Below are 13,775 nucleotides of genomic sequence, written 5' to 3'. Positions count from 1 at the left end.
GAAGAGAGAAAGGAGGAGCATCATAACATACACGTGAATTGTACACGTGGGGGAGAGATGTTTAGTGCAGAAGCAATCAAGAATGGTTAAAATGCTTTTTTCACGTCTTTTTTTGTTTCAATCTTTTCCTTGTGTTTACAAATCTAGTCGATAGCATGTCTCCATGATAGGATCTCGGGTATCCTTTTTCGATAAAAAGCATTAGCTGGTAAGATTTGCTAGTCTAAAGTAATATAGAGTAAACTATTTTCGTAAGCTAATCTTTTTTTCCTGTTTTCGGACAGACAAAAAGAGACAGTGCTATGATTAAAACAATGGTGGGCATTTTTTTTCATGTGTGTATGCAACGGATTGTTTGTGTAAAGACATAGAGAAAAGCAGGATTACAATATAAGAATTGATAAATGTTTGGGCAATGAAGGAATTTCGCAAAATTAAATTTATAGACTGATGTAACATATCATATTATAAAGTAAATTTAACATATCATATGAAGTTATGTCAGTTTCATATGAATTTACTTTTGCAAACTATCTACACTTCTCGTAAGAATTACATTTCTATCATAAAGTTTAATTTCTTTTTCAAAAAAATGATCAACATGAAAATTATGAAAAATTTATTTGATGGTTTAAAATAAAAAAGGGTTTATATATACCTTCAAAAGTGACGCAATTTTAGAAATCGACGCCCCTCGTGGCCATAGAAATCGGGAAAGAAGTCTATACAAGAGGAGTATCATGAAATACTAATAGAAACTAATGACAATGAATGCACCCATTTAGAATTCTATGTGAAACACAAGGATTCAAGGACCCCATCAATGTCTATAGGATGCCCAAGAAGTCCGAGGTTTCATCTTGCCTGTTGAAGCAGCCCCCATGGTTTATCTCGATAGTAATAAAACGGAGCTTAAAATAAAAGAACCATATTTAAATTCCCATTACTATATACAGATGACAACACGTATGTATCCTCAACATTATCAATACTCTTAATTAATATGGGTGCGTCCCATTCCCAAGCCCAAATCCGCAACCCAATAATCAAATCCATTGAACTCCCTGATATAGAGATGATTTAGGGCATGCGTGTATTGTATTTTAATACGTGTTTCAGGGTGTGTAAAAGTTTCAAGGATCGATGCGTATTTTGATCCTCCAACAGTTGTCTACATTCATTTCCTCAAGCACACATGATGTTGTTTGTAGACGCTTTGTCTAAGGACTTGGAGAAAGGAGCAAAGGAAACTTCTTTTGAGTAACACCTTCACTATTTTACAGAATATTGTCTTCAAAATTGTCTGCATTTCGAACTGCAGAATGTTGTTTTCCTTTTTTCACTGACTACAGTATAGGCGACAACCAGAAGTGTTTTACTTTTTTTTCCCATTTGAATTTGGATGTAGTCTGTAATTATTCAAAGCAAAATTCTCCTCTACTCACTACTTTACAGTGAAATATGTTCATACCATCGACCTGAATAATGAAGAAGTGACTGAAGTGAATAATATCACCCAAAAAAAATGCCTAAAAAATTATGCACATGGACCACATTGAGTTTTCCTTTCAATGGAAATCATGATACAAGCCACGTTGCTTCCTTCTCGACGCGTGTACTTGTCGGCCTCCCTCACAGCATTTCAGGTGGACCAGTCATTTGAAATTAATGCCTCCCCCTCAAACACAATTTCCTCTCTCTCTCTCTCTCTCTCTCTCTCTCTCTATTTATTTAAACCTAAGGTGGCGGCTTAGTTTGTCGTCATATCTAGCAATGGGCAGAGCTACTAGTTCTTGTTCATCTTCAATTGACAGCAGCAAACACCCATCTTTCTCTAGTGCTTCCTCTCCCTCAAAGCTAAAGAGAGATCTCAGCACAGATCTTAGGCTTGGACTTAGCATCTCAGCCTCTCAACACAACTGCTCTTCTGCGCCAAGGTATACTCAAAATGATGCCAGCCCATGAAGCCAGTCTTAACGTCTGTTCATTCATATTCATATTCTCCAGTTAGAGATCAGCACTCTCATTTGATGACAATCTTTATAGTTCTTCCATTTTCATCGTATCTGAACTTTTGTTATCCATGATGAATATCATTGTTTCCTCAAAATTTTGTATTACTTTTTTTATCAGGGAGCAAACATCGGATTATCTACCAGTTACGTCACTTGCAGAAGAAGGAAATGAGTGCAATGAACACGCCACCTTCTTTGTTAAGGTTTACATGGAAGGCATTCCAATTGGAAGAAAACTAGACCTATTGGCCCATGATGATTACGATGACTTAATAAGGACTCTTGACCACATGTTCAACACCAACATTCTCTGTTAAGTGACTGGTGTTTCCTCATTCTGGTGTTAATCTGATCTCTTTTTTATTGTGATGCAATGAAGGAATGATTTGAGTTTTTGGAACAGGGGGAGCTGAGGTGGATAGAGTGCACCCTGAGAAATTTCATGTGTTAACTTATGAAGATGAGGAAGGAGACTTGATGATGGTTGGCGATGTTCCTTGGGAGTGAGTTTATCTGAAGATAAAACTACTCATATCTCTCCCCAGCACTTTCTTTCCATCATTTTCTCAACATGCCATTTTTTCTGTTTTCAAATGTAGGATGTTCTTGTCCACTGTAAAGAGATTGAAGATCACAAGGGCAGGCCTGTGCTGATTAAGTGACTTTGATGCACACTTCTCTTTCTCTCCCTCCCAATTTTGTCGACAGTGGAATGAAATCAATCTAATGTCCTCCAAAGCATAGTACTATTGTGAAATATGTTCTGAAGTTGCATATGTACATTCATACATCATACAGGTGATAGTTTTTTCTTCGAGATGTAAGATTTGTATGATCATGATCATGATGTGGTTAACAATCTTATTGTAAAAACACTTATCACAAATGATAGATATATTGATGACCTGAGAGGAAAGTTTGCCACATTGTCCACAAAGATACGACCATCACTAAAAATTTGAAAACAAGCTTTCTATCTAAGATGTATCTTATAAATCAGACAACAGAAACCTAGATGCCTCTTCCCCACTTCCTCTTACTAAGGGAAGCAACGGTTCTATACCAAAACTTTCCCAGCACTTCACTCCTCTAGTTGAGAAACCCGAAGTAACATATAGGGGATCCGCCGCGTGCCAACAAATAATTTATCAAAACACAATGTCTGGGCTGTTTGGACCCCAAGTAACTAGTAACAAACCGGTTGACAGAAAAGAGACGTTTATAGTTTTGAAGTTCATTCAGTGTCGTTGTTAACTAGGGAGAAGCCAGCAGCAGACCCTGGCAATTGGCTAAATCTTAATTACTTCTTGACATTCTCAGTGCTCAAGTTTCGAGGATGGGAGACACTAGAACATACAGCAGCTGACTGAGCATGCTAGAAGATCTCTCAAGTGGAGAGGTGAATAATGGTTTATAATTAACGAAGTTCATTAAGCGTGGAGCAATAATCAGAGGAAACCGGAGGTTCAAGCTAACCTTACGAGTCTGCATAGGATTTTCAGTTGATGGGTGGGTTTGATGCTTTTGCATTGGCCAATACAATTTCTTCGTACTGTGCTGTATAATACATTCTATCCCCTAAACAATGAATTAGGACAATCTTACAGACCATGCATCTGTCTCTATCTTCTGAATGGATATGAGGAAATGCATGTATCTAAAATATTCTATTTCTTCTCTTTAATAGGATGTGGACCTTAGCTTTTTCTTCTTGTTTGAGATGTCGGGTATTTTATCCAACCCCAGAGAAAATCCATGCCTGCGAATGTTTATCAGGTGGGCCAAACTAAGTTATGTATGACTTGCAGACTTTTTCTCACAAAACATTTCAGTTGTTAACACTTCACTCATGTAGGACATGCTTTTTGTTTTTTTCGTAGGATTCACAAAGTAAATCGAACTTTTTCTGCTTATAAGAACCATGAGCAAGATATTCTACAAGGACAACGCAATAAACTGACTTGCAGGCTGCAGATAATAATATGCCTGTGTATTTGTTGGTGATTGCTGTTTCAGTATTATGGTAATGGTGATTAGCTTCTCTTACAAACTATGATCACTTTTTCTTGAATTTCACTTTTAATAGGGATCCCGATACACATATCTGTCTGCCCTTTGGAAAGTTTTGCCTTGGAGAAGTGATCTATTTGGTGCCACAGTTTGTGGATCGCAGTAAGTTGTGAAAGAGTAAGGGTGAGAAGAACTAACTGAATGTCTGTAAACCCAGCCCATATACACTGCCCAGGCCCAATGATTCAGGCTCAAGTAAAAAAAAGGAATGCTACATATAGGTTCAGGCGTACAAGATTTGCGCAGATCTTTTGAAAAAAATCCGATGAAATCATTTTCCTTTCGCCTAAATTCTGAATTTTGTTTTTAGTTCCTAGCATGGCTGAACTTAAGTTTATTTTTTAAAATTGGTACAGTGGCAAGCATAATTCATAAGTCATAAACTGAGGCAGGTAAATCGACTTGTAAAAGAGAGACAAACATGCACTAGTGCATGGACAAAACATCTGTTATATTAATAGACACTCAGGTCATAAGCCATTGTCACGTTCTAATTTGTTAGTAGGATTTCTGATTTTCACAATCCAAGTTAGGTCCAGTATCGACATTAAATAGCTCAGCATATCTCTTGAAATAGCCAATCCGATCACTGACCCTCCCATCATTGGGTATACCACACTCGAGTCCACCGTTGATAATGTTGGTGACAAGCCCATATCCTGCCGTCCGATTGGCTGCTATGTCAGCTTTTGTGGGGACATATCTTCCAACCATGACATCGTGGCATGAAGGCTTCGGCTTCTGCTCTGTCATCCAGAACCATAGCGCTGTCTTGAATGCGATCAAGGAGTTGTTTGCCACGATTTCCGGGTTCCTCAGTCCATCAAATCCCAAGGCCTTCCCAGCTGGACCATAATTGAAATTCCTGCAATGAATCATTTCAAAGTAGCATAGTCAATTAAAATGTGTAACAAAATTTAAGATGAAAAGTAGCATTCCTCGACATATCATCCTGATACAGAATATTCCTTTCCTAATGATAAGCATCATTTGTTAGGCAACAAGGAATAACTTCTTACCAAGATAGTTGAATGGGACCTCTTCCTTTGTAAGATTTGCCAGGGTAGCAGGGCCATTCCTTGTTGGTGGAGTCACAGTAATTGCTTTGGGGACTAACTTCCTCTTTAAAGCACAAACCCCATGCATAAGGTCCATCGGGTGCGGTTGCCCACCCACCTGTGGTCTCGTGGGAAATCTGAGCGAGAAATGCCGCAACTTCGCGCTTGCGCGTCGCTGAACTTCCAGCGGCACCGAATTTTGGGAAGAATTTCGATGCATTCAGGAAAGAATCGTATGTATAGAAGTTCTTGGCAGGGCATGCATTGTCATCCTTGTGTAGAAATATCTTGTCAAAGAGCTCTTTGCTAACTTGAGAACAGAGGCTGAACCGCCGAGCTTCGGTGCAGTGGAGAATACCAGAGCTGAAGAAGAAGATGAATGAGAGAAGTGTAAGACAATAAGAGGCTGATAATGCTGCCATTGCCACGGCTAAAGTACCTTGTCTTGGAACGGGACGAAGAGAAGCCCTTTTTATAGATACATCCAAGCAAAGACCCAGTCCCAGCCGGCCAATGGCGATCATCAGCACTTAGGACGCATGCGGTGGAGGAGTTCAATTTCACATACAAACAAAGTCAGAGGTCCAGTTCTTGACTTGGTATGGTCAATATTTAAACACATTCTTTAAATCCATATAAATGAATTCACATAAATATGTATATATATATATATATCCCTTTTTGACTGGTCCTGAACAGTTGTGCTCGGCAGTACTTGAACTACCATTGTCAAGAGTGGAAATGCAGACACCCACTACATTTGGATAGAAACGACAATCGGCCTGCTGGGTGAGAGAAGATCACCCACTTTGCTTTTTTTTAAAATGATTTTATATATGACATGAAATGGTCAAAGTTTGCTCCTAAAAGTAGGCCAAAACTGTTTACCACACCTCCGGATCAGTAGTGATCTGCTTCTGATCATTGACTAGTTGTTGTGTCTATCCAAACCCAATCTCCTGGGGTGATATCTTTCTGTTGAAACTAAAACTTTGTTTCTAATATTAGGCTGTTTGGATTATTGTGCATCCAAACAGCCTAGATATTAGCACATATCTTATTGATATGAAACTGCAGCAGCCATGTTCCTGTATGTTGAATATGCAGGATTCTCTTGCATTTGGGAATGTGCAAAGTAATATATTTCTCATAATCCAAGCATTATTGTGGAAACAAGCCCACCCATGTGCTTTGAGCAAGCACTACGCGTGAGGTTATGGCATGTGCTTTTGACTCAAATCATGTTCGTGTGTTTATAACTTTTGATTCGTTTCCTGCTTTGCATAAGTGCCATCCTTGTATGAAGCCACTAGTTGACTTTCCTAGTTGGATGGTTCAATATTGGCAGGGTGATATAGGATATAGTTGACTTTTCCATTTGAGAACTACTATTCTAAGACATTTAAACCATACACTATTCACGTGATATAATTTAATTTGTAAGATTAAAATTTTAAAATTTATCTTCTAAATCAAATTATGTTAGATAGTGTGTGGTGTAAGAGTTCTTAGAATATAGTTATTTCATTTTAAATAGTCAATGCATTCATGACTTGAGAAATACTTGGTCTACGCATAGATTTTACAAAAGTAAACTCATACTAATCATGTGCTATGTTAGATTATAAAGTAGATCTGATATCTCACGTCAAGTTGCTAAATTTACTTTTATAGAAAAATTATAAACTTAATACTTCACTAATGACTTAAAGTATTGTTACGTACAATCGTGGAATGTGCAATACTATGCAGTTATTTTGAAAAATAGTGAAGTTCACTATTTAATTTTTTTATGTAAATTTTATATTTATTTATTTATTTTTAAATATTTACACGATATTTATATACTCACGACTATAACTATGATCCGGATTGTCAAATAAATGTCATTATATATTTATAAGAGAACAAGACTTTGTAAATGGGACGGGCATGCATGCATGATTCGTCGTTGAGTACGTTTGAGGTCCAGTTGGAAATTGGAATCAGCCCAAAAGAAAAAAGTCCAATTTGGGAATCACAGTACTCAAAAGATTGGATTAATTAAGCACAGAGATATATGGACATTGGACAAGGTTGGTTGGTCCCTAAATGACCATTGGGCGTAGACGTTAGGCATTATCCAGAGCCCGAACCAGCAAAACTTTGTTATATTTGTGTGACTCCAAAACAAAGAAGAAACTTGCATCATTTTGTTAATTTCTTGTTTGATTTAAACAGGACTACTAGTACAAGGAGAGAATTCAGAGGAATAAGATACCTTTTTTACTGTTCAGAGCCATAAAACATGTATGGACCATGCATGCAGAAAATTAGATATTTCACATGGTAGCTAGCAATAGCATTCCTTTGATTCATCCAAGCCGCAATCCATTAATACACTACGCAGGCATTGTTGTTGTACTTATGACACTCATCAGCATGCAGGAAGTCTCATCTCTAGCGCCATTTCTAATTATTTACCCAACATTTATTATTATCCAAAAAAATTATATAATTAAACGGTTTATTTCATTTAAGGCATCCATGTATGCATGTATTAATCATTATTAATATTTTTAAAGAAAAATATTTTAGTTGCAAAGAGATTTTTTATAAAAATAAATTTATAAATTAACGTAACTTAATGTGGTACTATGTTGTTAAATTATAAAACTATTTTTATTGTAAATTTTTTTATTATAATATAAATATAATATATCTTAAAAAATTATATCAATTTATAAATTTATTTTTATAAAACTGATTTAAATATGTTATTTTTTTATTTTTATTTTTATCCAAACCACAATAATAAAGTTAACTGCTAATAAGTACGATAACAAATTTATACAATAAGAAAGTACTTGAGTACGCGACCCATGCACGTACTGCATGGATGTGTGTCTGGCAGGTTTGGTAAACAAGTTTTATCTCAAAATTTTTATCTTAACTCAAAAATTTCATCTCATTATTACAATTTTTCTAAATCCACACACAAAATATAACAAATAATTCAACTTTTTCAAATCTCAAAATAATAATAATACTAAAAATAATATTTTAAACTTTCATCCCAAACTCAAAATTCTCATCTCTACCCCCAAACCTCTCCCGCGGTTGAGTGTCTCTAACTAGGGTAATTCTAAAAGAATTTTAAAGATAAAAATGAATTACTTGAGAAAGGGTATAGGAAGACATGATAACAAATAATGGTTCATAAAGATCATGGATTCCTTGGTTTTTTTTTTTCTTGATTTTCTGCTAGCTAGTATATTAATGTAGAAATTAAATAAAATGTTTTTATATATCTTTAAAACAAAACATGTTTTAAACAATTTGAAATAAAAGACATTCTGACAAATCATGTTAAATATATATATATATATCAATACTTTTAATTAAATAGTTGAAATTGAAAATTTTTTGCTCATCATCCGATTTCTATGTCACACACCACACATATATGAATTTTTATTTTTATTTTTTATTTTTTTCCTAATCAAATATGTGGTGTATGGATGATGAGTAGAAAAACTCAATTAACTCAAGAAGAAGAAAAATAAAAAATATATAAAAATATAAAAATATATAAGTGGGATAATGAGTAACAAATATCTTAAAATTAATCTCGCCGTTCATGCATATATATGCTAGTGATCTACAACTAACTAGATAAGTATTTTAAGTAAATATATATATATATATGATGATCAGGACGCGCGGCCATATTATCTTTAAATTCACTTAAGTAATTCGTTGCCTCTCTTAATCCACAACATAAATCCAAAGTAATACTAACTTGCCAGTAAAATGCTGACCGAGTAATGTTATGTATAAGTTCTAAATAGACAAGTTTCGAGTAGGCCATTTCATGTAAAAAGGTGGATTCCACTAAAAAGAATCAATTTTTTTTTAATACTTTGTGGGGTACACTTTTTCACAAAATTTTGTGCGAAACTTATCTATTTAAAATTTGTAAAAATCATTTATCATGCTGACGGTCAGTAGACTAGTTTAATTTATATGCTACTGGGTAACATGAACAATATTACCTAAAATTACTAGTTCTAGATAGACAGAAATATAAAGAGTTCTGCTACCATAATTACTAGTTGATCAACCTGGCCTAGGTTTGCATAAGTAATTAGAACAATTAATACTACCATTACTTTTGATCTCAGGTAAATTAAAAAATGTAATAATTTACTTGTAGTGATGGGCGGGGAAATTAAACTAGCTGATCGACCACTAGTTTTAATTAAATGATTTATTGGTCGTAAATTAGAACATTAATATTACCTTAATTTAACTATAATTTTCTAGGCAGATCATGAATAAATTACTTTGTATATGGGAAAAACTTCGATCCCTCACGCACTAGCTAGCTAGTTTCGTGGAATATTATTGATATTGGTGGTCCGATCCTAAGTAGGCATATTCATGAGAACGAGACCCAAGGTCCCAAATCAAGTGGATCTGTACGTACATGATATATAAGAGGACGTGCCAACTCAAGCCCATCTTTTGCAATAAGAATTAAGAATCAATGCCCATCGAGTATTAATTTAACGATAGACATGGTAATTAAAGCAATATATCTATATATCTATATATATATATATGTTATATAGCCATCGTCAAACTAATTTGTTTTTAGTTTAAAACTATGAAATAATGTTGGAGTTCTCTCAGCTTTCCCTTGAAGAAAAAGACATACATATATCAATATATATATATATGTATATATATGCATTAAATCAATATCTCTAGCGAGCTAAATTATTTTTGTGGGCTCAAGCTGATATAAAGTCTGTTTCACGTTGAGACCACTGGGGATTGGAAAGGTAGGTGGGAGATAGCGCAAGCCGTTCTAATCCACGCTGCAATATTATTTCTACATACATACATCTATATATATATATATATATATTAGGGCATGCATGCATGATAAGATGATGGAGCACGACAAAACAGCCGCGTTCAAAGTAGTACGTACTACTCATCAGCCTTTAAAAGAAAGTCTAAAAGCTTGACATGAATGGCCGCAATAACCTAACTGATGATCCCAATAATCTCTCATCATTCCATCTCTCTCTATATATATGATCTCTCCATCACTGTCACTCTCAGCAGTACGTACCCTGGCCTCCTCTCGCACACAAAAAATATAAAGGAGTTAGAGGTCGCTCCATTTTCAAATTTCTTCAGAAGAGGGAGAGGTTGGCGTCGGCTCATCTCCAATATAGGGCGTGAAAATTACCTCTGGTTGGTCCCATGAAAGACGTGACTTTGAGGGAAAAGACGCCACCCTCTACCTATTGGTTATATATACATAGAAAAGTAAAACGAAAACCAAAAACTAGCTAGCTTCGAACACCCCCGGCCCCTATGGAAAAAGGAAAATTCACTACAACAAAAAACATATTTTGGAACGAAAATTTTCGTCCCAAAATATATAGATTTCGTTCCGAAAGATTTTTTGGGACGAAAAAATTTTATCCCAAGGTCATCCCAACATCACTGTCCCAGAAGATATATTGGGACGAAAATCACAATTTCATCCCAAAATATATCTTTTGGAACGATTTTGAAATTGACCGTTCGATACCGTTCGAACGATGGATTTTTTTGTCACGGTTAAAATTCGTTCTAGAATAGCGTTCGAATGGTTCTCATATACCGTTCGAACGTTAACGTTTCTTTTGAACGGTTATCAAGATACGTTCAAACGATCAGTAGAAATACGTTCGAACGTTAAATGAGACGATCGAACGGTATAAGAGATCGAACGGTGATGATCAACGTTCGAACGATATGGTAATGTCATGCGTTTGAACGGTTTTTTGAGCATCTGGTATCGTTCGAACGATTTGCGCATTGTTGTTTGAATGGTACATTATCGTTTGAACGGCATGCCCATTAATGTTCGAACGTGACTCGGTCGTTCGAACGGATATTATTTTTATTAAAACCAATAATTATAAAAAAACTAAATAGACATCCATATTATTTGAAAAACATAAATTAGGAACTGTTTAATTACTCACAAAAGTTTTATAATAAGTGCGAAGAAATAAATAACCATAAAACTAGCATTGTTCATACATAATTAGATAATGTCATAAGCTAGACGTAAAAAACCATCAGTTGGTTGGAGGCCTGTACTGTTGCATAAGCTGTTGCATTTGGAGTTGCATATCTCTCCTGAACTCTGCTTGTTCTTCTTCATGTTGTTTGAGGCGCATCTCCATGTCTCCTTGTCTCGCCAATTGAGCCTCTAACTCTTGTTGTTTTGCAACCAATTCTTCAATTCTACGATTCGCATTCTCTTGAGCTATAGAGGCAGACCCGGAAGAAGAGGAAGAGGGAGAAGGTTTTACACAGCGACCCAAACCCCTCAAATATCCTGAACGTTCACCCAGAATTTGTGTAAAAATCTCAACATCTGTATTTGAAGAATTTTGATCTGACGTAGATTCAGCACGCAGGGCAACCATTTTATCCTACACATAAGATAAAGAGTTAATATCATCATAAATATTCAAATATATTTATTTAAAACAAATTATAATACTTACATAATTTTCACGGGCATCAGGATGACTTCACTCTCCATTACGATTAGTATGTGATGCAGCATATAATTTTGTCAGATCATAATTGGCATCTGAATCTTGCTATAATAAAGATTTGTTAAGATATAAAATCATTATGATTGATATATTCAGTTAACTATATACAAATGAAAGAATAGCAATACCAATTTTTTAGAGAGGCGGTGGAAAGATCTTGAGCCTGCATGATGAGTAATCTTCAATTTTGATCTATTTGTTTTGTTTATAGAACTTCGCTCCTACATAAGAATTGAAAATATTAGAAAGCGAAATTAAAAATAGGACTAAAATAATTAAATTAATTATACATTATATGATGGATCCTCAAACATGTCACAAAGTTTTTCCCAATCAGAAGGTTGCACATCTTGAAAAGGATGTTGGTGTGCTTCTTCACTATTCTCAAACTTATTATAATGCTCATGACACCTCGCCTTATACTTGCGGAATGCATTACTCATAAGCTCTTCCACAGTTTTACGCTCCTCTCTCCAACCAAAATTTAATTCGAAATCATCCTTACAGAAAAAAGTTTGGACAAAAATATTAACATTTATAATATTCTACCTTTAAAGTAAAATAAAATTATAAGTCCAATTAAATTTCATTTATTAAACATTACCAAACAACGCTTCTTGCTAAGGTCTTTAACATCTTGGGGGACTTTCTTCCATGAACTTGTTGCCAAAGGTGCATAGGTTCGTGCAAGAGCACCCACATGCGATGCAAGCCAAGCTGCTGGTTGTCCTTCGCCTCCGATATGTTCATCAAGAATGTTAACTTTGATCTTACCCACCTTACGATATTTTTCCAACGTCACGCCTCTCGTAGTGCCTCGACCTTGACGAGATTGTACTGTGAAGTCATCATGATATATAACATTATAATCAATTTTCTATTATAATCTTAATTAATAACTTTTATGACTATTAGAATTTTACCTTGTTCTGTAGAGTCAATCTCTAATGGTGAGTCTGAAAGAGAGCTAGGAACAGGTGGAGATGGGTTGCGCACTTCCTTTCTCGTCAGAGGCATAATTTCAAAAAACTGATACAATATTCATTAAGTAAAATAGTGCTCATCATCACGTAATGTGAAAATATAATTCGTCAATCACTATCTGTATCAGTATCATTTGACAATTCAGTCTCATCTTCTGTAGATACTTCAGATGAATCAACACTTTGCTCAAGTGTCGCATCAACAATTTCAGCCTCAATATCTTCTCTATTCAATGGAATCATCTCATACTGGCTCAAATCCACAAACAAATTAAAGACGGGCTGACTCTCTTGGTATGCTTCTTGAGTAGAGGCACCATCTTCTTCTTCATCTCGCCCTTCTGCCTGAGGGATAACATCATATACATTTCTTGGAGTATATTTTTGTACTACTCGCCATTGAGTTCCCAACTTCGGGTCATCTAAGTAGAATACTTGAGATGCTTGAGAAGCTAAAATAAATGGATCATCCTCGTACCATTTTCTTGATGTATTAATACTCAAGAAATATTCATCATCACGGACTCCAGTTCGAGGATTGCTTAAATCCCACCAATCACACTTAAACAGATACACTGCAAGCTCCTCCAAATATTTCATTCCAATTATATCAACAATCACTCCATAGAAATCAATATTTTCTCCATCATGACTTCCCTCAACTAGTACACCACTATTTTGTGTTTTCCTATAATGATCTCGATCTATTGTGTGATACCTACTACCACGAGAAATACATGCAGAATATCTTGTAGCCCGTCTCGATGGGGCACGCGCTAATGCATACAATTCATCTGATATATCGTTTGGATTATTGGCATGCATTTGTACAACCTACATATTAAGTAAAACGTCTATTATATCAATAAAAAAAAACAATCAATATTTTCTATTTGTATTGAATGAAGTGTCGCATATGTAATGTCATTACCCGTCGTTCAAACCATCTCGGAAACTCCTCTTCATGTTTCCAGTCTATATCATTTCCTCCTAGTTCCTTGAGCATGTTAATATGATCACTGAAATTGATGATTA

At 35.3% G+C, this 13,775-nt stretch overlaps 2 protein-coding genes across 4 annotated transcripts; one reads left to right on the top strand and one right to left on the bottom strand.

The window, feature by feature from the left end:
* Nucleotides 1-1,693: 1,693 nt before the first annotated feature.
* LOC122315129 (auxin-responsive protein IAA20-like) lies at nucleotides 1,694-3,809 on the top strand. 3 transcript variants are annotated; one of them, XR_006243949.1, is made up of 6 exons: nucleotides 1,694-1,937; nucleotides 2,134-2,327; nucleotides 2,419-2,518; nucleotides 2,615-2,813; nucleotides 3,336-3,524; nucleotides 3,703-3,809. XR_006243949.1 is itself a non-coding variant. In XM_043130900.1 (4 exons), the coding sequence occupies exons 1-4, from the start codon at nucleotides 1,774-1,776 to the stop codon at nucleotides 2,667-2,669; spliced, it is 513 nt and encodes a 170-aa protein (XP_042986834.1). In that variant the 5' UTR covers nucleotides 1,694-1,773; the 3' UTR covers nucleotides 2,670-2,939. The 3 variants fall into 3 exon arrangements, 1 of the variants encoding a protein (XP_042986834.1); XR_006243948.1 differs by having other exon boundaries at nucleotides 3,336-3,809; XM_043130900.1 differs by lacking the exons at nucleotides 3,336-3,524; nucleotides 3,703-3,809 and having other exon boundaries at nucleotides 2,615-2,939.
* Nucleotides 3,810-4,515: 706 nt separating this feature from the next.
* Nucleotides 4,516-5,911, bottom strand: LOC122315128 (chitinase 10). The gene is made up of 2 exons (XM_043130899.1): nucleotides 5,105-5,911; nucleotides 4,516-4,950 (listed from the first exon to the last, which is right to left on the bottom strand). Exons 1-2 carry the CDS (start codon nucleotides 5,665-5,667, stop codon nucleotides 4,584-4,586), a joined length of 930 nt encoding a protein of 309 aa, XP_042986833.1. The 5' UTR covers nucleotides 5,668-5,911; the 3' UTR covers nucleotides 4,516-4,583.
* Between the last annotated feature and the right edge of the window lie 7,864 nt (nucleotides 5,912-13,775).

This window comes from Carya illinoinensis, chromosome 7 (assembly GCF_018687715.1).
Source record: "Carya illinoinensis cultivar Pawnee chromosome 7, C.illinoinensisPawnee_v1, whole genome shotgun sequence".
Taxonomy (NCBI): Eukaryota; Viridiplantae; Streptophyta; class Magnoliopsida; order Fagales; family Juglandaceae; genus Carya; species Carya illinoinensis.
This window is presented reverse-complemented; position numbering and strand designations above follow the sequence as displayed.